Source organism: Myodes glareolus, chromosome 10 (assembly GCF_982192425.1).
Source record: "Myodes glareolus chromosome 10, mMyoGla1.1, whole genome shotgun sequence".
In the NCBI taxonomy this organism is placed as follows: Eukaryota; Metazoa; Chordata; class Mammalia; order Rodentia; family Cricetidae; genus Myodes; species Myodes glareolus.
Window position 1 is genome coordinate 88,522,891 of NC_142035.1, and position 22,517 is coordinate 88,545,407.

At 44.0% G+C, this 22,517-nt stretch overlaps 1 protein-coding gene across 1 annotated transcript in view; it reads left to right on the plus strand.

Annotated features, from left to right (window-relative positions):
* Nucleotides 1–22,517, plus strand: part of Ptprj (protein tyrosine phosphatase receptor type J) — a 164,995-nt gene that overhangs the window by 99,449 nt on the left and 43,029 nt on the right. Inside the window, exon 3 of the mRNA XM_087910890.1 lies at nt 21,194–21,218. Coding sequence (XP_087767016.1) covers nt 21,194–21,218 — 25 coding nt within the window. The remainder of the gene's footprint in view (nt 1–21,193; nt 21,219–22,517) is intronic.

Sequence of the window (22,517 nt, forward strand, 5' to 3'; positions counted from 1 at the left end):
ATGAGAGAGAGAGAGAGAGAGAGAGAGAGAGAGAGAGAGAGAATACACATGCAAATGATTGTGAGCTTTTGCTGGGCTGCCTTTTGTTCAAGGCTAAATATTGCTGCTTTTGAAGAAAGGGTAAGCCTTCCTGGAGCCTGCTAGCATGTATGAAGAGTCTGCTTAGGTTCTAGCTTGACATGGATGTGGGCATTCAGGCCGGAGTGTTCCTCTGAATATGCACAGACTTTTCAGGAGCACTGGGGACTCACCTGGTGTTATGTAGCCCATGAGAGTCAGGGCAAAGATACCCAACAGTGACTTCCATGACCGTTCCTTTTTCCTGTAAAATCCTGACTCATTCAATTTGGCATAATTCATTGAAGTTTATAAAATAGGTAGGTATACATCCATTATGCCTTGTTAAGTGTTGATTTTGTTTCCTGAAAGCACACAAAGCAAACCAGAAGGTCCATGAACGTGGCCAGTGATGTGCTGTGTGGACAGGTAGTCCAGTCACAGACAGGAAGAGGATTTACTGCATGCTGAGTGGTAGAGAATGGGTCTTTTTGACCTTGTGATGGTAATGTTTCAAGTTCTTGTCAGGGAAGAAAAATCAGTCTTGGTCCCAATTCCATGCAGGTCTATGGGATTATATCTTAAACTGTGTTGGCTTACTGGGTTTGTTGAAGGGGAAACTCGGGGAGGTGCTCAGGAGTAGACTGGATAACTGATGGAAGCACACCCTTCGGCCTTCCTCCTTCACGACTGGCCTGGTTGGGGCTGGGGAGATGGCTCAGAAGTTATGAGCACTTGCCACTCTTGAGGAGAACGTGGATTCAATCTCCAGAATTCACACAGCGGCTCACAATTGTCTGTAACTCCAGCTATAGGGATCTGATGCCTTCTTTTGGAACTAGTCATTTACATACACATAGGCAAACACTCATACACATAAAACCAAAACCAAGACTAGCCTGATTGAGGGTCTTTGGGAGTCTATTGGGCAAACTCAGCCTGCATTCCAGAGAACTAGGTTCTTCTTTTGTTTTCAAACCATTAAAAAGTGTTTTCAGTTTATTCTATTTGAGTTATCCTCAAGTCATAGCAAGTTCTAGCTCAGCCTTTTGGGTTGGTCAGATCATCCTGGGGGTGTCTGAGTTGTAACTGTTTCAGGTCCCAGGGGCTTTCCTCAGTGCATCACTCTTTCTCAGGCTGCATTTGCCACAGATGGTTTTGTTACTTTCCACAGTCAGAGTCTCACTAAGTGAGCTAGACTGATTGGCCAGTGAGACCAGGTGTCTGTCTGTCTATCTCCTCAGGACTAGAGCGGCTGAGATTGCCCATGGTGCTGCAGTGAACAGTTTTTACGTGGGTTCTGAGGATCTGAACTCAGGTCCTCTCATACTTTCATGGTGTTAGAAACAAACAGCCGGGCGGTAGTGGTGCACGCCTTTAATCCCAGCACTTGGGAGGCAGAAGCAGGTGGGTCTCTGAGTTTAGGCCAGCCTGGTCTACAGAGCCAGTTCCAGGACAAGCTCCAAAGCTACACAGAGAAACCCTGTCTCGAAAAACAGAAACATAAAACAAAACAAAACAACTTCAATGTCACACAAAGGATTACATAAGCAAAGAAAAAAAAAATCCCGGCACTGCACTACAACCCAAACTTAAGGTGCTCATCAGGACGGAAATGCAGCTGGTTTTTACTTTAACACAGGTGGTGATTCTGTCCTTTCCTTATTGACTGGTGTCTAACCTCACAGTCTTTTTTGATTGGCTAGTTTTAAAAGAATCCTGCAAAGGAAATGAAGGAAAGGGTGGTTGGCTGCTTTAGGCCTTCAGATTACCGGGTGTGTGTGTGTGTGTGTGTGTGTGTGTGTGTGTGTGTGTGTGTGTGTGTGAGTAGCTGTAGGGGATACCTTGTGTAAGCAAAAGGTTTCATTACCAGGTAGGGTAGATTAAAAGATTTACATAAAAGTTTTACAAGGTTGGGAGAGATTTATAGAATATTGCCCTTGGCAGGCTAGCTGCCTTTGATAGGAAGGAAAAAATAAACATTTCACACAATGGCAATCACTTGTAGCCTCACCCTCTCCCACGTGCCCCCCCCACTTCCTGTACTTCCTGTACTCCTTGCTGCCTACCCATCCCTCCCTTCCTCCCTCCCTCCCTCCCTCCCTCTCTTCCTCCCTCCCTCCTCCTCCTCCACCCCCCCTCCTCCTCCCTCCCTCCCTCCTTTCCCCTCTGCCTCACCCTCTCCCAAGCACCCCTCCCCCACTTCCCGTACTTCCTTGCTGCCCCCACCCTCTCCCAAGCACACACCTCCCACTTTCTGCACTTTCTTGTGTCCCCCCCCCCCATCATTTTTCTTGACTTAATTGCTCTCTTCTTTCCTGTTGCCAAGGTCCCATCCAATTCTGGTGCCAGAACCCTTTCTCCACTTTATTTTTTACCCCACCTTCCTCCTTACTGTCCATTCACCAGTCTGCCAGCCAGTGCAGGTTCTGTGCTAGATGTGAATAACTGCATCTCCACCAAGAAGATTCCAACCAGAAGGTCAGTGGCAGTACTTGGTGGTGAGGGCTAAGTGCCAGGGGCTGGTGTATGCAGGAAAGGTTCTCTTGTATGGAACAGTGAGCCAGGCTTGAGGAGAGGAGAGAGCAGAATCTCCCACTCTCTAGGCAGCAGGGCTAGTTGGAGCCAGAGTTGGGCCTGACATCTGTATTACTGAGGAATTTGAGGAACGTGCATAGTGGAAGGGGGCATGTGATGTGTGAGCTCTTCATTTTATGACTCACTTTCCTCTAAAGAGACACTGATTCCATCTGTTGATAGGGAAAAGCATGCTGAAAAGTTCAGAGGACCAAGTAGAGACAGTGGAAGAGTGTAAAACACTGGATTCCACCTGAGGCAAGGAAAGAGATACCAAAATAACCATGCATTTCTCTGTTTCTTTCACTGGTCTTTAAGCAGTTTGGGACTAGGAAACCTTTACTGTGTCCTTTGTGTCAAGGACCTTGCAGGTGATGAACAAATATGTTTTAGACTCAGGTGTTAGACCTGCCTGGGCCTCTGTTTCCTCAACCTATAAACACGGGCAGGCTGGGCTAGGCTTGATTCTTCAGTATGGCTGATCACATTCATCACTGAGGTTGCCTTTAAGGCCCTGAAGTTTACACATGCCTAGTTCAGCTTTACATCATGGAAGGCCAGATCATCTTTGTCCTAGGGCTTGGAGAGTCAGAGCAGAATGAGTATGTCTCAGGAGAGACAGTGAGTGAGGCACTGGGAGTTTGTTCTAGAACCAGGAGTATGCTGTGTGTTGTTCAGGATGCTGTGGGGCTGTTGTGAGTTAGCAGCTATATAGATTCCCCCCACCCCCTTGATTATCAGCATTGATCTCTACTGACACTAGAGGCTCATTTCAAGTTATTTTATCTCCTAAATGCCCTGTATTTATTAAGAAAGATGTTGGTTTCTATCTCTTATCAGACACTTGGAACCTAGACCAGTCTTGAGAGATTCTGAGTGCTTTTTAAAAACTGAACTGATTGAAATGTAGCCCAGAGTAAAGGGACAGGGACAATGGTAATAGCATTCATTGTTTCTTGATTGTGCCTTGTGCTCCATGGCATCCCATGGAACTCTTTCAAGTGTTTGAGGAGGCTTTGTGTAGACATGATCCCTGATTTCACCTGAGAAGGTTGAGCTCAGTGTAGGTAATAATTGTTAGAACCAGGATGTGGAGCTCGAACCTGGCTACAGGGCCCATATTCTGCACTGCCACAAGATTTTCCTTGTGGTTCTGTCTGGAGCAAACATGGAATTTAGGGCAGGGCCAACTCCACTGTAGACACTGCTTGTTTTTGTATGACCCATGAGCTAAGTAAGAATAGCTTCTATGTTTTTAAGTAATTGAGAGAAAAAGCAAAGAAAAAAATTCATAATATAAAAGTATATGAAACCCATGTAGTTGTAAATAAAACTTTATTAGAATACTGTCATGGTGTCTGACTTCACACTATACCTAGACAAGACTTGTGTATCCTGCAGAACATAAAATAGTTAATGCCTGGCCTTTCATAGAAGCTGAGCCTCTGATTCATGGTATTCATGAGACTTAATGACATGTTAAGAGTAATCAGTCACCTCCTTGTGCTCTACCAGCTTCCCAGTTGTCTATTCTTTGAAGATTTAGGTCTCATTCTTGTTTGGTTGTTTGAATGTCATAGTATCCTCTCCGAGTCACGTGTGTCACATGATGTGACTTGCTAAGGTGTCTTTTTACCAAAAGCTCAGTCTCTTGGAGAGCTGATGGGTTTTCTCTTGAAACCTTATGCTGGGCAATGGTTGTACTTATACTTAGGCTGTTGTTACATGCTCATTGGAGGATATGTGGCATTCCTGTGTTGTCCAGATGTTTGGATGATACAGGTTTTCACTGAAATGAAAGGCTGTAGGCAGTAAAATTGAGAAGTGACCTTTTACCACACCTGGCATTTATGAGACTGTTCTGTCACACGGTTAAGAGGGGGACTCAAGATAGCTGGTTCTTAGTCAGAACTGACAAATAACATCTAGATATGAAGAGTGGGGCTGATGGTTGTTGAGAGAGGGTGACCCTTTGTCCGGGCCGTCTGGCTAGCTTACACCTGAAATAATCACACAGAAACTGTATTCATTTAAACACTGCCTGGCCCATTAGTTCTAACATCTTATTGGCTAATTCTTACATCTCAATTTAGCCCATTTCTCTTAATCTGTGTATCACCACGAGGTTGTGGCCAGCCTGGGAAAGATTCAGCATGTCTGACCTAGTGTCTCCAGAAAACTATAACTATAACTACTACAACTATAACTATAACTATAGCTATCTATGTATTCTTCAACTCCATCAAAAGACTCCAGAAGGATATATTACCTAAGTAAACAAGAAATAAACAACTTCCAAAACTCTAGAAATGACAGAGACATATCGCTGCCTGTACAGTCACCCAAAGTTCTTCTGTAGGGTTGGGGCATCCATCTTTGGCCTACAGGCCCATAGTATCCAGCAGACATTTCCATGAAGCACAAAATTTTAAAGACAGTTTAGTCACTTTCTTCTGTGTTCTGCAGAATGTCTCGCAGGACATTTTTCTTTCATGAAACAGGATCATCTCATCTTTAGGCAAGTTCAGCAGTCCTCTCTCTGCGGTTTCTTCATTCCAGTTTATGAATCAGTCCAGGCAAGAGCAGATTCTTGCCCAAATGGCTAACCAACTCCATAAGGAGCCTCTTCGATGCCCATCTTCCTCTTGAAGTAGATGGTGCTACCAGGAGCAGACGTGTCTCATTGTCATGAAAAGCCCTAAGTTATTAAAACATTTAAAATGCTATATTCTATAGTCTTTGAAAGATATGAATAACACCTATCCATTTGAAATGCACATCTAGAAAATCTAACTAACATGACTACAAACTTGACTATTATAGGTGATTATCTATTAACCTATATTTCTTAATTATACATTACATTTTAAATGAACTACACAATCACAATACCTTAATCAAGAGCAGAAATACACATATAACAAGACTGACCTTAAATTTATATCAATAAAGCAAAATCCATACCAATGCAAATTATTCATATCTATATCAGATGGTGGCTTTGCAAAAAGGTGGGCTGAGGCAGGGTAGCCTGGTTGGGGACTCAGTGTCATTGTGGCTGTGATGGGCAATAGGAGAACTTCGATAACTAGTTTGTCTGAAGATTTTTAGCTCAAGTTCTTTCAGGAAATGAACTCAAGACTCTAATTTTCTGTCTTTGCTGTTCAGTCTTTTGCAGTGACAAAATCACCACATAGGTCTTACTTTTTCTTTGTCGTTCTCACACAAGGTCTCCATGTGTAGCCAAGTCTAGCCTTGATCTCAAGATCCCCCTGCCTCAGGCTCCTGATTGCTGCTATTATAGGTTTGTGCCACCATTCCTGGCCAACATTTTCTTAGTCTTATAAGATGTCCCTTCCCTTGTCTACTTCATCCTTTCTGAGGCCCTGTTGGTGGCAGTAATTATAACAGTTAATATTTATAGTATATTCCATGGATATGAATGCTTCATGTAGATCATATCACTTAGTAATTACCCTGTGAGGTAAATAATGTTCATACCATTAAAAATGTTTTAGATTTCTTTGTTTGTTCCAGGCTTAACAACAAAATTAGAAGTTACAGAGCTATCTCACATCTCCCTAGCTGGTTTCTTAAAGTAGTGAAAATTAGCAAGTGTAAACAAATGGAGTTTGAAATACTCCTTTTTCAGACTTACTAATACTTTTCCTTGCCCTTGCTATAGCTAGATACCATTATTGGTAATTGTTGACTTGAGGTGTGTCTTCTTAATTCCTGTACAGTGCCTGGGTGACACCCTCTTACAGGGCCCAAGGAGTTTGCTGTCATTCAGAGAGTCCTGCCATGTTGGCACAGCTGCTTAATATTTGTCAAGCCTGCTGAATAATAAGTCTTTTTTTATTTTGAGACTATGTAGCCCAAATTGCCCTCAAACTCATGACCCTCCAACCTCAGCCTCCCAAACACTGGGATCACAGGTGTGTATTATTGAGCCAAGCACCAACTTTGGAGAGTAGGTGATAATTTGTAAGTAATTTTAGTATTTCCTCCTGCTGCAACAGAATACCAGAGACTGGGAAATAAAAAAAACAAAAGATTTTATTTTTGGTTCATGTTCTGTCTATTTAGAATTGGGTGTCTGTATGTGGTGAGGGAGCCATGTTGCCTCAAGTGATGGCAGGAATTGAAGGACAAAGAGATGTGTTGGGTTCATGTTGGGGAACCCTGCTTCATGACAGCATCAGCTTTTGCGGTAACAATCAATCCAATCCTGGCTTCAGCAGTCGTCTTCTCAGGAGAGCTGGGGCTTCTGCTTGACTTCAGCTCCTGACACTGGCTCATCTCCGCCTTGAGTCTGAACAGCAGTTTTGGTGGAGATGCACCACACTCAAATCACACGAGATAGAAAAGATTGTGGGCCTCTGCTGACTCAAGTGTTGGTGCCAGTGTTCAGACACAGGCTGGATGCCAAGGTTCTATTGATCTCCATGGGGGACACCCATGGGGAGATTGTTAGTATATGACAACTGCTAATCCGTGCACCTGCAGTGACTTCAGAATAGTTCTGGGAAAGCAAATAGGCTTGTTGACTCTGCTGCCCACACTGTGTCCTCTGTGACAGGATCAGCCCTGGAGGATTTTGGACAGAGTGGACTGTGAGAGACTGTCCCCTGAGCACTTGGTTGTGGCCAGTCAGAGGCAGAGTTCATAAACTTGGAACCTAGACCTGGATATTCTTTCCTCATTTGGGAAAAAGGGGTAGGGAGATGGAGAAGGGGACTCAGGAAGTCATAGCACGAAGCTGACAGGGCTGTGGCAGCCGGCCCTGAGTACCTCAGGCCCTAGTGAACAGTATCTCTTGGCTTCTTTTATCCGGATTTTAGGGCAGATGGGTAGTTCTAGAGGGGATTGTTTGGACTCAGGGAGTGGGTTTAGTATTCCAGCTTGAGGGTTTGGAGTCCAGTCTTCATCTGGAAACAGCAGCTCTTCACTCAATATTTTGCTCCCTTGCTGGTGGTGGGGGTGTTTGTGAGTGGAGTTGTAGCACAGGTAGGGAACAGTGTATATTCTCAGCGTGGGCATTACTGACAAGTGACATTGCCCAGAAAGCTCTTCCTCAGAGAAGAATTTGGAAAGTAAACAGTTCATTGGTGGTCATAACCCTTGTACTCTGGTTGCAAAGCACATGACTGTCAAAGGCTACACACACTCAGATGTCTTCACGCAGTTAGAAACATAAATAAATGAAATAGGTGAAAGCATGAAAAGTCATAGAGCCTCTCCCAGTCCTTTGTATGCTCACACTTAATAGAGAAACCAGCTGTGTGGGTGCCATGTTGCTTGGCAACTGCCTCTCGTCCTCAGCATTGGGATGACAGCACTGCCAGTGGCCATTTTTGCTTAACCCTCACCCCCACAGAGAGGGTCACCCAGATCTGTATGTGGCCAGATGAGAAAGCATTTTTATTTTTAGATGCTGAACACCATAATTAAAAAAAGAACAATGCCAATTCTCCCTGTTCTTAAAGATTTTAAGAAATATCCTAGAAAACTGGGCATGCTAGTTCATGCTGATAACCCATCACACATTTGGGGTCATCTTGGGCTACAAATGGTTCACGGTTTGTCATACAAACAAATGAACAAAACATTGTCGGCCAAATAAAAGATACTACTAGATTCAACAATGAAGCCTTGATTTAGCACCCCGATTTATCATATGATAAATGGATAAAGGGACAAAGAGCTGGGATCTTAACCTCTCTGCAGATGGAAACTGAGCCCTTCCAAGTGGTTTGGGGATCTGTGCTCAGTGTCAAAGCCTGTATTGCCTGCATTACTCTCTATGGTACAGTTGATGAGCCGGTCAGGGCCTGGAGATTAAAAGAACACACAAGAGACACGGGTCATTCATGAGAAAAGAATGCCTAATGTCGTTTATTATAAATTTAGAAAAAAAAACGTATATACCTTGCTGCTGTACAATAGACTTCCCCCCAGGCAGGTGGGAAATTGCCAAGTTCAAGATGGAGTAAACAATGGCCCTATAGCTAACCACCAGGGGGGCAGAGGGAGCACAGGAACAAACAGGATGTTTAGCTGGAAAATGCAACAAAACATCTGGCCAGAAACTGTTCTCAAGATGAACCCCGGGAAGAGGGGTAGACCCCTGCGCCCTTTTTATATAAATTATACGACTAGGCCTGCCTTGGGTGGCATTGGATGTCAGGCAACACCCCTTACCTGTCATGGGAAAGCGTCCAGGTCAAAACACATTTCCTATCTTAGGTGGGGCAGCCCCCTAAAACCCTTTTCCGTCATTGGCTCACTAGTCACCTGTCACCAAGTTCAGCCAGATTTGCTCTGAAAGATCCTCAGGGGCAATAACTAAGAGAACTTGTCGAATGGCAATATCAACCTGAGCTTGTCTCTGACTCTGGCACCATGAAAACATGAAGATGATGCTCCATCACATATAAGCACTCCTAAGGAGGCTGTGCCTGCTCGATCCTTAATGAGTCTGCCCATAAATTAGAGCCCTTTAAGTAAGCTGATGGGAGGAACCCTGGTATAGTTAACTAGAATAATCTCAAGAGCCAATTTGTAAATTGTGCACTCCAGGGTTCATAAATAACAGCATCAAACATTTTCACTGTATCTATTAAGTTTTAACCAAGCAGTGGTCTTTAACCAAAACCAATTGCAAATTTAACTGCAATATTCATTTTGAGTGGCCAAGGCATTTACAACCTGTCCTATAAGGTATTGTGCTAGTAGAAGCAACTGGCTGACTAATGGTAAATCCAGCAGGCAAAGTCGCTGTGGCAGCCACAACAATGGCCGCCATAATGGCTGTTGTAATGCCAAAATCTCTTTTTGTTCGATGCAGGATGATTGGTAGAGGAACAATCCTTGACACTCAGACCACCACAGCCAGCTCCTCAGAACCCCAGCAACTCTTTAGTTGACAAATCTGCTCAGAACATTTTAAAACTCCAGAAATATTAGCAGGATGATAAAGTACAATTTTTTGCTTTATGGGATTTAAGAGTCCAGAGGGAGGTGGTAATGCACTCAGTCCAAAGTATGGAAAGACTCCAATCGTAACTTAAGGGCCCAGATCAGTAGCGACTGACTAGAGCTGGGCAAATTCTGCTAACAGAAGTATCTACAACTGAGGAATTTTCAAAATTTCTGTGATAATATTTTGACTGGTATCCAAAGGCACAATGGGTTTACCTGTGCTGAAATTGGTAGAAGGGAAATAAGGCCACACAGGGCTATCCAATCCCATTGGCATCAGAGACAGAGGATTGTTTACCGGGGTCCATCTGATCTCTTGGCTCTGTCCCATCCTCAGGCTTCTGGACAGGAAAATCCATAGCACGCACCAGGCATCCTGTGGGAAAATACAAACCACCCCTCTCCCCCACACCAGTACTGAATCTGGACCACACTAAGTACCACCTGCTAGATCCTTCCATTTAACATGAGGCATCCCCGAAGAAATTGGCCGCTGGTCAGCAGCGGTACGAGATTGAACATTAACAGTCAAAAAGTTTAAAATGTATAAAATAAAAGATAAATGGTCTTTGGTGGTGGAACCATATTCCCCCTTTTTTGTTTTATGCAAATAGGCTTTGAGCATACGATGTGCATGTTCCATTATAGCTTTTTATTGAGGATTATAAGGTATTTCTATTTTATGAGAAATAGAGAACTCAGAGCAAAATTTAGCAAAGCCAATGCTGGTGTAGGCTGGTCTGTTGTCAGTTTTCACAGTTTTTGGAACTCCCATGTAGGCGAAAGCCTGGACATAGAGACTTTTAACATCCCATGATTTTTCTCCTGTATGGGCTGAGACAAAAATAAGATGAGAATATGTATCCATGGTTCCGTGACCATATTGCATATGCCCAAAAGAAGGAACATGGGTAACATCCATTTGCCATAAGGAGCAAGCCCACAAGGATTAACTCCCAAATAGGGAACAGTTAAAAGTTCTGTACACAGAGAGCATTTTTTTAAACAGTATCAGTGGCCTGCTCTCTAGATATCTTAAAATGAAATCTTAAAGACCCAGCATTGAAATAAAAACAATTATGAGCCTTTTCTGCAGCTTCATAAGATTCTTGACTAACTGCACAAATTTGGCGAGTAAGCTGATCAGCCAATGCATTCTGCTCGCTCAAGAGACCAGGAAGGTTAGTATGAGCCTGCAAATGCCCTACGTAAATGGGAACAGATCGGATCCAAAAGCAATGTTTGAATAGCCAATAACTGCATCTGAACTTGAGATACAGAGGTAATATAAGCTGCAGTTTCTAAAGGTGCAAGAATTTTGCTTACATATTGACTGTCAGTAAAAAAAGATTAAATGGAATATCAGGATATTTCTCTAGGACCATTTGTACAGCAATCAATTCAGTCACCTGAGCAGAGTTAGCATCAACAGGCTGAATATCAAAATCAGGAGAGGAGGCCACCATAGCTCTCCCAGTGGAAGACCCATCAGTAAACACATTCCGAGCCTCTGTCAGAGGTTGTAAAGAAATAACTTTAGGGAAGTATACCGGATGATTTTTGAAAAAGGTGACCAACTTATCAGAAGGATAATGATTATCATACCTGCAGGGATTAGTACATAAGAACAAGACTCATTCTTCAGCAAAATTTTGCAGCCAAGTTATTTCTGCCTGGGTATATGGTATAATAGTCTTATCAGGTAACATTCCAAAGGTTTGCAAACTAGGTTGATATCCTTTCTGAATAACATGCATAGCAGATAGAAAGGAGATAACAATTTTTGCAGATGACACATGTTTATGTACCTGTAGGATGGGTCCTTGCTGCCAAAAATCTACTGTAGGACTATGCTGACAGGGAAGAATTATCAACAGCAGCGGCTGACTATAGTCAATATAACGAATATGAGCAGAGGCAAGCTTTTCTTCAATTAAAACCCTGCCTTGCCTGAGGTGTCAATTTACTGAAGGAGGTTGGATCTGAATTCCCCTGCAGGATGTCAAAAAGTGGTTTTAAGACTCCCATAGGAATTCCCAGACTGGGCCGGATCCAATTGAGGTCTCCAAGCAATTTTTGAAAATCATTCAAAGTGTGTAGTTTATCTAAGTGAAGAGTAACTTTCTGTGGTTTTACTCCTGTCTGCAACAGCTGATGCCCCAAGTATTGATACGGAAATTGTTGTTGTACCTTTTCGGAGGCAATCATCAACCCCGCATGTGCTAGGCATTCTTGCAAGTCAGCAAAAGCCTCAAGGACTATATCTGGGTCTTGTCCAGCTAATAGGATATCATCCATATAATGAACGATAAACAGTTGAGAACACTTATGCCTTATCGGGGCAATAACCTGGGTCACAAATATTTGGCAGATGATAGGACTATTGGCCATACCCTGGGATAATGTTACTTGTTGGTAGTGTCTACATAGTTCCTTGAAATTTATAGATGGTACACCGAAAGCAAATTTATCAGAATCTTTTAGATGCAATGGAATGGTGAAAAAACAATCCTTCAGGTCAATAACTAAAAGATGGTTTCCTACAGGAATACCCACAGGCTGAGGCAACCCAGAATGAGTTGCCCCCATTATTTCCATACAATCATTTACTGCTATAAGATCTTGCAGCAGCCTCCATTTACCAGACTTTTTCTTAATAACAAAGATAGGAATATTCCAGGGAGAAGTGGAAGGTAGTATGCATCCTGCCTCTAGCTGTTCCTGGGAACAGACCAGGGAATGAGCAGCCTGTAATTTTTCTTTACTTAGGGACCATTGCTCTAACCATACAGGTTTTTCAGTTTTTCATTTTATGGGAATGCTTTCTGGCTGCTCTGCAATGGCCCCTAAGAAAAGTTTCCCAACCCTGCATGCTGTCCAGGTGTCTGTTGTATAATTTTCTTGTCTTGTAACATTTGTGGGTCTCCCTGCAGATCTTTGCCCAACCCCCACCCAGGAACAAAGTCCTGGTCTGTTAACATGCACTGCACAGGTTCCGTGGTCAGGATTGCTCCCATAGTTTGCAAAACATCTCTTCCACACAAATTGAGAGGAAGGTGCTTCAGGACAAATGGTTAAAAAATGCCCTTATGGCCTTCTTCATCCTCTCAATCTAAATATTGGGTACTGCACTCTGGAGAACTGGCCGTTCCTATACCCTGTAACGTAGAGGCCAGGCTTCAGGCCAGTGTTTTTTAGCAATCCCAGAAGAATCAGCCCCTGTATCTGGAAGGCCTTGTAACCTTTTCCCTTTAATTGTTAATGTAAGTGTAGGGCGGTTCTCTAAACTAGAAACCCAAAATGCTCCAGGGAATCTTGTGGAGCCAAACCCCTTGTCCCCTCTTTCTTGTTTAGTAGGGCAAAAGCACGGGTTAAGCTATTCTAGCTCCTTGAGGGTGGGCAAACACCTGGATCCTTCCTAGGCTGACTGACCTTCCCTTTACCTGCTGGGCAATTCCTTTAGAAATGTCCAGTTGAAAACAAGTCCTTGATCTAGCTTCACCTTGACTCCCCCTCTTTTAATACTTTTTTAAAACATGCTCTCAGTCAGGAATATTAAAGTCCCCTGCTTGTAGAAACAGGGACTATACTCTCTCAAAAAAATTAGGCAATAAACTAACTTACACAAAAGAAAACTGTCCTAATGAACTCTTGTGCTGTCTTAGTTTTAATACCGGTGCCTTGCTTGCCTTGCCTTTCTAAAAGAACTATCAATTGGCCCGTCAATACTGCATTACTAGCACCCATTTTCAGTTCACCCTCACCATCAATTTCTTACCTGCTGGCCAGCATTCCAAGGGCCATCTCTCAGGGGTATTCTACTTCTTGGTCTCTGATGGATCTCCAACTGTAATGCCTGTGTTACTCTCTACGGTACAGTTTACGCTACTGTACTGTGTGCTGCTGTACCATTCGTGAGCTGGGCAATGACCTGGAGATAAAGAACACACAAGGGACAGGGATCATTCGTGAGGAGAGAATGCTGAATGCCATTTATTCAAGTTTAGGAAAACCCTTATATTCCTAACTGCTGCACAATGGAATTACCCCCAGGCAGGTGGGAAATTACTAAGCCTAAAACAATGGCCCTATTGTAATGGATTAATTAAAAATGCTGCAGGATCCTCTAGTGGTTACAGCATTCCATGAGACCATGAAGCAGGTCCCCAAGCAGCCAGTCCTAGCAGCACATGAGACCACGCCACAGGTCTCTCCAAGGTGGCTGGTTCCCAGTGGTGGGTGAGAGACAGATGGATAGGCACGCCATGCAGAGTGAGGTTGGATATTTATTTAGTGGATTATGGAGGGGGAAAGAAGAAGGAGAGAAGAGGAGAGAGAGAGAGAGAGAGAGAGAGAGAGAGAGAGAGAGAGAGACTGAAGCTGCCTCTTCGAAAAGGAAAAGGAAGAGACTCAGGCTATAAGGAGGAAGGAAGATCTGCCTGCCTCAGTGGATGAGGGAGGGAGTGGGCGTGGCTTGTCTCTTTAAAGAGATAGGACAGACCATTACACCTATAGCTAACCACCAGGGGGTCAGAGGGAGCACAGGAACAAACAGGATGTTTAGCCAGAAATTGCCAATAGATGTCTGGCCAGAAACTGTCCTCAAGATGAACATTGAGAGGAGAGGCGGGGTAGACCTGTAGGCCCTACAAATGCCATGCGGTATGGTGGGGCTGCTAAAGTATATGGGCTCTACTCTCTACTTTCATAAAGTTCACAGAGAGGTAAGCCACCAGGTTTCAGCTTATGTTCCCTGTAGTCCATTTAAAGGTTCTATAAATGTGTGTATTTCATTAAAAGAGAATTCCTCAGACCACGCTCTCCAAATTTGAGAGTGTTTGAGATTGTAATGAAAACATTTGCTCAAGTTTCTATTGCATTAAATTTTAAATTAAAGCTGTCTCATCTTGTGAAACAAGCGGCACTCTTCCCTTGGCTATCCTGGACGGGCCATCCTCCTGCCTCTGCATCCTGGGTGTTGATATGTGGAATGTGAATACAGTAGAGATCATCAGTGGCTTCACCTGGTTGCACATACTTACTCTAAAAGTACAAAAGTCACTTGAGGTTGCTGTTTTCATCTAGTATGCATAGATACTTATATGACCTTACATATAGATATGAAATGTAGAATTATGTTCTTACATGTTATTCGTAAGTTTCTTTCTTGGGGGTAAAATCTTCAGCTCTGCTAAGAATACTTATAGAAACTTCTGGCCCAGGATTTCCAAAGCCACAGCCAGCTCTGCCTCCCTGCGGTAGATCTTCTGACTGCCTTCCTCTGCCCATGGCGGAGGTCATCATGCCTTCAGCTGCCTCCAGAGCAGAGCTAAGGCTGCTGGACTTTTCAACTGGGTGGTGCCCATCCCATCCACTGAACCCCTGAAGGTTTACCTTGAATCTTCAGGGTGTGGATCTATGGGTGTTGCTGACAGGCTCAAATTAAGAGTCATTTATTTGCGATGAGGTGGAGTAAGCCAGCCTGTGCTCATCTTGCTGTGATTGATCATTAGCCACGTTGTCGGCTGTCTGCTCAGGTCCTGTCTTAGGCTCCAAGATGGAATTTAATGCCAGGTATTGAGACAGGTCCTCCAAGTAATACCTCCCTCTGGGGCATTTTCAGCCATGGTGCTTTTTGTCTGTGTTTGACAGGAGGTCCTGCCAGTGTACCCTTTTCATAAGTCAATGATTTGCCTTTCTGTGGCCTGTATTTCAGGGAGCTGCTGGGTAATATTCACAAGGAGATAAACTATATCTAGGAAGAATGGTGGCCATTCAGAATTGGACTTAGTTTGCTCCAAACCCTATAAAATGCTGTTTGATTTTAAACATTTCTTGAAGTGTTCACATATTGGTTAATTATGCCAGTAAGTAAAAGTAACTATTGTAGTATGGTGTGTGGGCTTGGCTTTAGAAGGATAAGGAGTCTGTTGTTACCATTGTGTAATTAGTTCAGTCCTCATTACTCACCCTGGAATGCTTACTGTGTAGACTAGAAAACCTGCAGCTTTGTCACTTGCTAAAATTCAGGCTGTTCTGTGTTTCTGCTTCTTTTGCAAAAGCTGCTTCATTCAGTCAGTTCCAACAAGCTGAAACAGCCTGTCTATCCCTCAGGCAGGCCAGGCTTAGCAAGGCCTGGCATTGGTGACCGTGGGTTCTCGGAATCTATTGAGACCTACCAGTAGACGAGGCAGGCTGCTCAGTGCTTTCTGGACTTAAGGCCACGGGTTTCAGGGTCAGGCAGACCTTAAATCTTAAACTGTAAGTTGTATAGTTATCGGAACTGGAGCTTAATTTTTCCCAGGTGTGGTGTCAACATCTATAAGATGGGGGTACACATAGCTTATGGTTTCTGGAAGTTTTAAATTAGATGATCAGTGTAACACCTGCAGCTCGGTGAGAGGCTAGGAGAGTCATCAAGATTACAGCAGTGCAGTCTCAGGTCACATTTTCACAAGTTATGTCCATCTCCTGACTCCTTCTTTTGCCATCCACATTCCCTCGGTCCTTGAGCAAGGTTTACCTGCTCGCCTAGACCCCTTACCTTGTCCTCTTGCTCTGCATTCTCTTTGGGGGTTTTTCCCAAAGAGATCTTAGTGGGTCTGGACCACCATAAGAGCGCCCTCTGTCTTTTTTGACCTGCACCATGCCAAGGCTTGAGGCAGTGTGTTGAGTGGAATGGACTAAAAGGTTCTTAGGGATCATTGGGGTTTGGTGAGGAGGAAGGGTGTTAGGACTGGAATCAAGGAACTTTACCGTATTTGAATCTTGAGAGAACACAGATAAGGGATGTATATTGAAGATGCCCTTCCATTATTTTATAATAGGTGAAATGAATGACTTTGTGAGGCCCTCAAGCCTCACCTGACCTTTTTAGAAGACAGGGTCTCACTATGTAGACCAGGCTGGCCTTGAACACACAGACATCATCTCCCTCAGTCTTCCCAACTGCTGTGATGCGTCAGTCCCCCTCTCCATTCCCTGCTTGAACTGAACTTCTTGACCACTCTTGGCTCTCACCCACCAGATTGACAGGCCTGCGCTGCCTTCTCCATGCCCACCTGCCTAAACCCCAAGAGGAGCTGACCTCTGTGTTCTATGCCAGGGGTGCCCTTGACCTCCACCTCCCTGTTTGGATAGCCCAGTGGGCACTTCAGCCAGAGACGGAAGAGGCAGCCCCCTAAGCTTTTCTCCTCTTTGGAGTTGTGCTGCTGCAGGATGCCTGTTGCTTTCCTGTTGCTTTCCCACAGCAACATCCACAGCCTTTTAAGACCCCCTTGCTTGCCCTGGCTGAGCATGTCGCCTGTCTCTTCTGGACTTTTGGCAGATACTGCACATTTTAAGAAGAGAGACCTTGAAGGTCTCTTTATTTTCACACTGATGAAGGTCCTGACACACAGGTTAAGAAAGGAAGGTGTCAGCAAGGTAAATAAGTGAGAGAATCGGGTCAGGTTTCATTCACCTTCAGTGTTCACAAAAGGCCCCACCTTAGGCATTGGTCTGTTTTATGTTCCAAATAGAGGATTCTGCACAGAGTCACAGCCATAATCTTACAGAACAGAAACAAAAAGAGCACAGCAGATAATCACCCGTTCTGGTTCTTGTTAGTTTTATGTGTATGGATGATGTTTTGGGATCTTTAGAGAAAGGTTTGAGCCTTGCAGACCTATGATGCAGCTGTCTCTGCTCTGCAGGACCTCAGGTTGTGAGAACAGAATACATCACAGAAGTGGGGAGGTGAGAATCATGGGTGTGGAGACAGCCTTAGGTGATCCAGGAAGAAGGGTGTAATTGTGTGTGTGCATGTGTGTACCTGCACATGTGCATGAGCGCGTGCACACACACACACACACACACACACACACACACACACACACACACACATGCATTCAGGGCTTTCAAAGTTTATAGCCTGAGAGATAGGGCAACTGGGCAGTCATATGAGAGAGAGGGGAAAAGAGTCTGTTTTAGTGTGTGGTGCTTTCATGCAAATTTGGGAAGAATTTGCAAGTTTTAGGTTCATGCTCCAAGCGCAGTCTCTGCGAACTATTTGTAGAGCAGGAAGAATTCAGTTCCTTCCTTTCCTCTTTCTTCTCCTCATTCTTTTCTTTTTTTCTCCAGGAAGCTCCCTCTCTCTTCTCCCTTGAGTAAGGTGGGGAGCGGCCAAGACTATACAGTCCTGCTGCATACTATCTATAAAAAATGAGAAAAACTTCCACACTAAGAGGGACTATTTGGAAGTGCACTTCAGCTGTGTGTAGTGCACTCACCCTCTTGTGCAGCTCTTATCTCTTGTCGGTTCTCCACACTTGGAATTCCCACAAAGAAACCCCCAGGTTGAGCTTCCCTTTCCAGCTCCTGTGACCCCTTGCCTGTGTTCCGCTTCTGTGGATATTTTATATAAGTGAACTCGTACACTATGTGGGCTTGTGTGTCTGGCCTCTGTCATCATTTTAAGATCCAGCCATGTATCAGGAGTCAGTACCCATTCCTCTTTGTGGACCAGTGATTCTTCTGTTGTATGGCTGTGCTGTGGCCAGTGGTTCCACTTGCACTTTTGGTTGTGTAGATAGTACTTCTGCAACACCTTCATCTGCTCTCTGGTGACCCTTAAGCCCTAAGTCCTAGGTTGAACTCCCTGGGAAAGGAAGGGCTGGGGGAGGGGGAAGCTCCCAGTAGAAGGGAGCATGCCCGTGAAGTTTGCCCCTTATCTGTTCACACCTCAGGGCCTGCTTTCTGCCCAGAGGGAAGCAGCATGTCTTTCAGGCTCTCTTTTGTCTCCCTGAGCTGGGACAGGGCTAGTATCTGTAATCTTGGCTTGTGTAACCTGAACCACAGAATCCTTATATGTGGGTGGAGATTCTTATTTTTGTTGCCACCACAGCTACTTGGGCAGGCTGAGGACTCCGAAGGGGCCTGAGGAATGCTTACTTTTCCCTGTGGGGTGGAAACTGATGTGGGGCTGACTGAGGGAGAAGAGCCTCGGCTCCTCCACTAGGAACAGCAGGAGCTGTGGGCCTCACCATGTCCAGACACTTTTTTCTACAGGTAACTTTGGTCTGCTGTTTTTGAGCCTGGGAATGTCAGTCTTCTATTATCTCAGCACCAGGCATAACCCGGCTTTTACTTCCTTCTGGAAGGATGACCTTTCTGTTGCTGGCATTTTAAAAGTATGTGTGAAGTGCCCACCTGGCCAGGTGTCTTGCAGATGATATTTACAAGTGTCTTCTTATCTCGTGTGTGGAAGAAGCTGGGGTGTGACTGGCCTGAACTGGGGTCCTGGCTGTGCACAGCATTGACCTGAACTGATCCTAGGAGAAGAGTAATGGGCCTTTCAGGATTTTTACTGTACAGTTGAAGGTTGAGGCAAATGTCAGTTTACCTCACTCTGTTGTGTGAAGAAGTGTGACTTTGCTATAGCAGACAGTGCAAAAGCAGGTAGCTGAGTGGTAAGTATTGGTGTAGTGGCACAGGGAGAGCAGAAACCCGGCCCAGCCTACCTCAGCACCAGGCACAGAGCATGCTCACTCTGCTTGTCTGTCTGTCTCTCCCTCCTTCCTTCCTTTCTTTCTTTTTATTATTATTTTTATTAAGATTAGAAAGGAACATGCTGATGTAATATCATTAATATAATTAATTTTTAAACCTTCACTGATTCCTAGTGTATTTCTCCTCACTTTAGGTGGCAGAGTTGGTGGTTATACACAGGTCCTCTGTAATTGAGCACCAGACTTCAAATCCAGGCCCTGACACTCACCTTTTTACTAATGAGTTGTTTGGAGCATTGAGTAATGTTGGAGAGCCGTTTAGAACATATCCAGTAGTCAGCACTTTGTGACTTGAACACACAGGGACTCAGCTGTCATTCCTTTTTCTTCAACATGTGATTTTACCTGTGCCAGTGACTTAAGGTACATAAGACCCAGACCTAGAAATTCCACACCCTGCTTTTGCATACATCCTTGTTTGACATCCCCTATCACATTGCTCCCAGGTCAGGTCTACCATTTGTCTGTCCCCGTAAGGCGCAGCTGCCTCTGTCCTTTTCTCTGGGATAACAAGGCTGTTGGCTGTAGCCCTGAAATTTCAGAGGAGGGCTTTGTAGGTGCTTCATGTTGGCATGTTGTGATAGTGCTCTCTGTATCAAGTTACTTTTAGACTTATCTTATTTCCCTTGCTTTCCAGCAAACAGTTGAAGGGCAGGATACAGGTCTTGGATGATTTCAGGTGGTCCTAAGATGAATGAATTCCAGGAGGGGCAAAAGCGTATAGATACCAAGGAGAAATGCACCATGGGCAGGTGCCAGGACTTGACCTTCCTAATGCGTGGAGGTTTTGTAGTTAAAGATTGTTTTTAAGTACTGGGCAAAATATGCTTGCTTTACTGTGCTAGCCATGAACTCCTCTATTTTCCTTCCTCTCCTGGAATCCATCACAGATACGTTGATTGACATATTGCGTGACTTGAGGGGCAGGAACTTGAAAGACAAGGCAGCGGGAAGTTTTGGGGGACCTTGGGAATGCCTTTCCTCCTCCTCAGCTTGCATGTTCTTTCCTGTGTTCAGCACCTGCAATATGAACTGTGTTCCTGCTCATGTGGAGGAGACAGTGGCGATGGAGGATGAGGGTGCTGAGTTTTCCTGTGGTTACTGAAGAGACTTCTGAATGGGTGACATCTTAGGCAGACCCTAGGAAAGAAGAAAGAAAGTTTTGTTGGCAGTGTGCTTTTGCAAGAGGGAATAAATATGTAAAGGTTCTAAGGAGGAAATTAGTTTCAAGAATGTGAATGTCACCAAGAGTAGAGAGCTTGCTGGGTAGTTAAGGCAGACTTTAATTCTAAGGATGGTGGTAAGTTGCAGGACATTTCTCTTCTTTTATTATTTTCTTTTTCACAATCACCATTCTTTGGAAATTTCAATTTCCAAAAGCATGTATTTAAGAAACAATGAAACATACAACTGCAAATTACATTATATGTTGGGGAAATGATTTATGACATGGATGATAATGAATATCACTAAAGGGACTTTCTCTACCCCAAATGGAAGATTGACGTCAACTAAATCGTATTTCACTCTTTCTCAAAGCGGCATACCAGATGATTTAAAAAAAAAAAAAAAAAGATTGTCCTCAACTGACAGACTGAAGAAGGTGAAGGATCGAAGTCCACTGACTTTCCACTTCCAGCTTTACCCAGTCCTCTGGCCCTGGACTTGGTTGTGGGAAGAGCCTTTGGGCCCCATTTCCATTTGTTCTGGCTCAGACAAACTTGGCTTGTCTTTTGTGTCTGCCTCAGTTCATCTCACAGAGGCAGGAGGGAGCACTGGCTTTTGGAGCCCTGAGAAACACTGGGTTTATGAAGTCAGCAGCCTCATGGCCTCCATAAAACCCGGTTAATCCTGCGTCATTGGCTTGAGCTCTCCCTGTCTTTAAAGTCCCAGACACTCTGACCAGCCACCATCCTTCCACATATTCAAAGCCCACTCCCATTAACAGGTCCCCAGCTGCTCTGTTTCTGATTTGCATTTCCATGGCTGAGTGAATCTGCTGACTTCCTTTTTCTCTTCCATTACAGGTCCTGTGCACAGGTGCAGGTGCGGGTGAGTACCTCACTCCTTCCCATTCTTGTGCTGTTTGCTATTGTCCCCTAGTGGTCATAATGCTACATTAGTGGCAAATGTGGGGGACGAATCACAGAAAACTGTGTTAAAATCCACTTACTTTCTGTTTTTGCTTAGAAGCCACGTGAAAGTAGAAGCAGCAAGTGAAAAGAGTTCCTTAAACCACAGCTATAAAAGCTCTGTGTTTTCTAAGCTATGTTCCAACTCCTTGGGAGACTTTGTTCGGCCGGAGGTCTCTTGAGCTGGAGAGTTTGAGAGAAGCCTGGAGGACACAGTGAAACCACGTTCATAAAAAATTGGGCTTTCTATGATTTTCTTTTGCCAGTCTATCCCCATGGATGAGAGAAATGAATTAAAATTGCAGTAGTTATTTTTCTATTGCATGTGCTGTTATTCTGCAAGCACTTCTTTTGTGTTACTGTTTTACTACCTTTAATATATGGTGTTGTGGAATTTTAAAATCTCTTCAGAAGCAGAGACAGCCTCCTCTGGTTTTGAGTATCAGCCTGGGGATGGGGCTGTAGCCCACGGCTGGGTACTTTTTCAGCATGTATGGAGTTCAGGGCTCCATCCTTAGAACAGTTAAGTAGAACAGAATCCCTTCCCCGAGTCCCAGTGTGGTGTGGAGGACCAAGCTCCAGCCATGGCTAGGTGCTTTCTTTGCTTGCTCTATAGGAAGACAAGATAAATATGATGCTTTTCTGATGATCTAGTAATGATGGTTTTTATAGCTAAATGCATCCATCTGAAAGCGGTTCTGGGATCAAATCATTACTGTTGGGGTTGGAAAGATGGTTAAGAAACTGTCTGCTCTTCCAGAGGACCTGGGTTCAATTCCCAGCACCCACATGAACCTCATAACTGCCTGTAATTTCAGTTTCAAGGAATCTGACAACTTCACACAGACATATATGTAGGCAAAACAAGAATGCACATGAAATTAAAGTAAATAAATTATTTTAAAAAAGACCTTACTGTTTCTGTAGAAGGATAATAGTAGTTAGTATTATAAAAATACATATTCTTTTGGAAAAAATTGGTAGCTTTTGTTTGTCTCTAAAATTCAGGAACATTCTTTCACCTTTTACTGGGAAAAAATAATCCTAGATCCTAGGGTTCATTGAGATAAAATGATCAGATTGCTCTCAGCGCTACGCAGAGTGAACCTTCTACTAAGGCGAATCTTCGCTAACAGTAGGAATTATGCAGAGGTTTTACAAATAATGGGGAACCCACACAGGAGGCATCTTTTCCGTGAATCAGTCTATAGATAAGCTA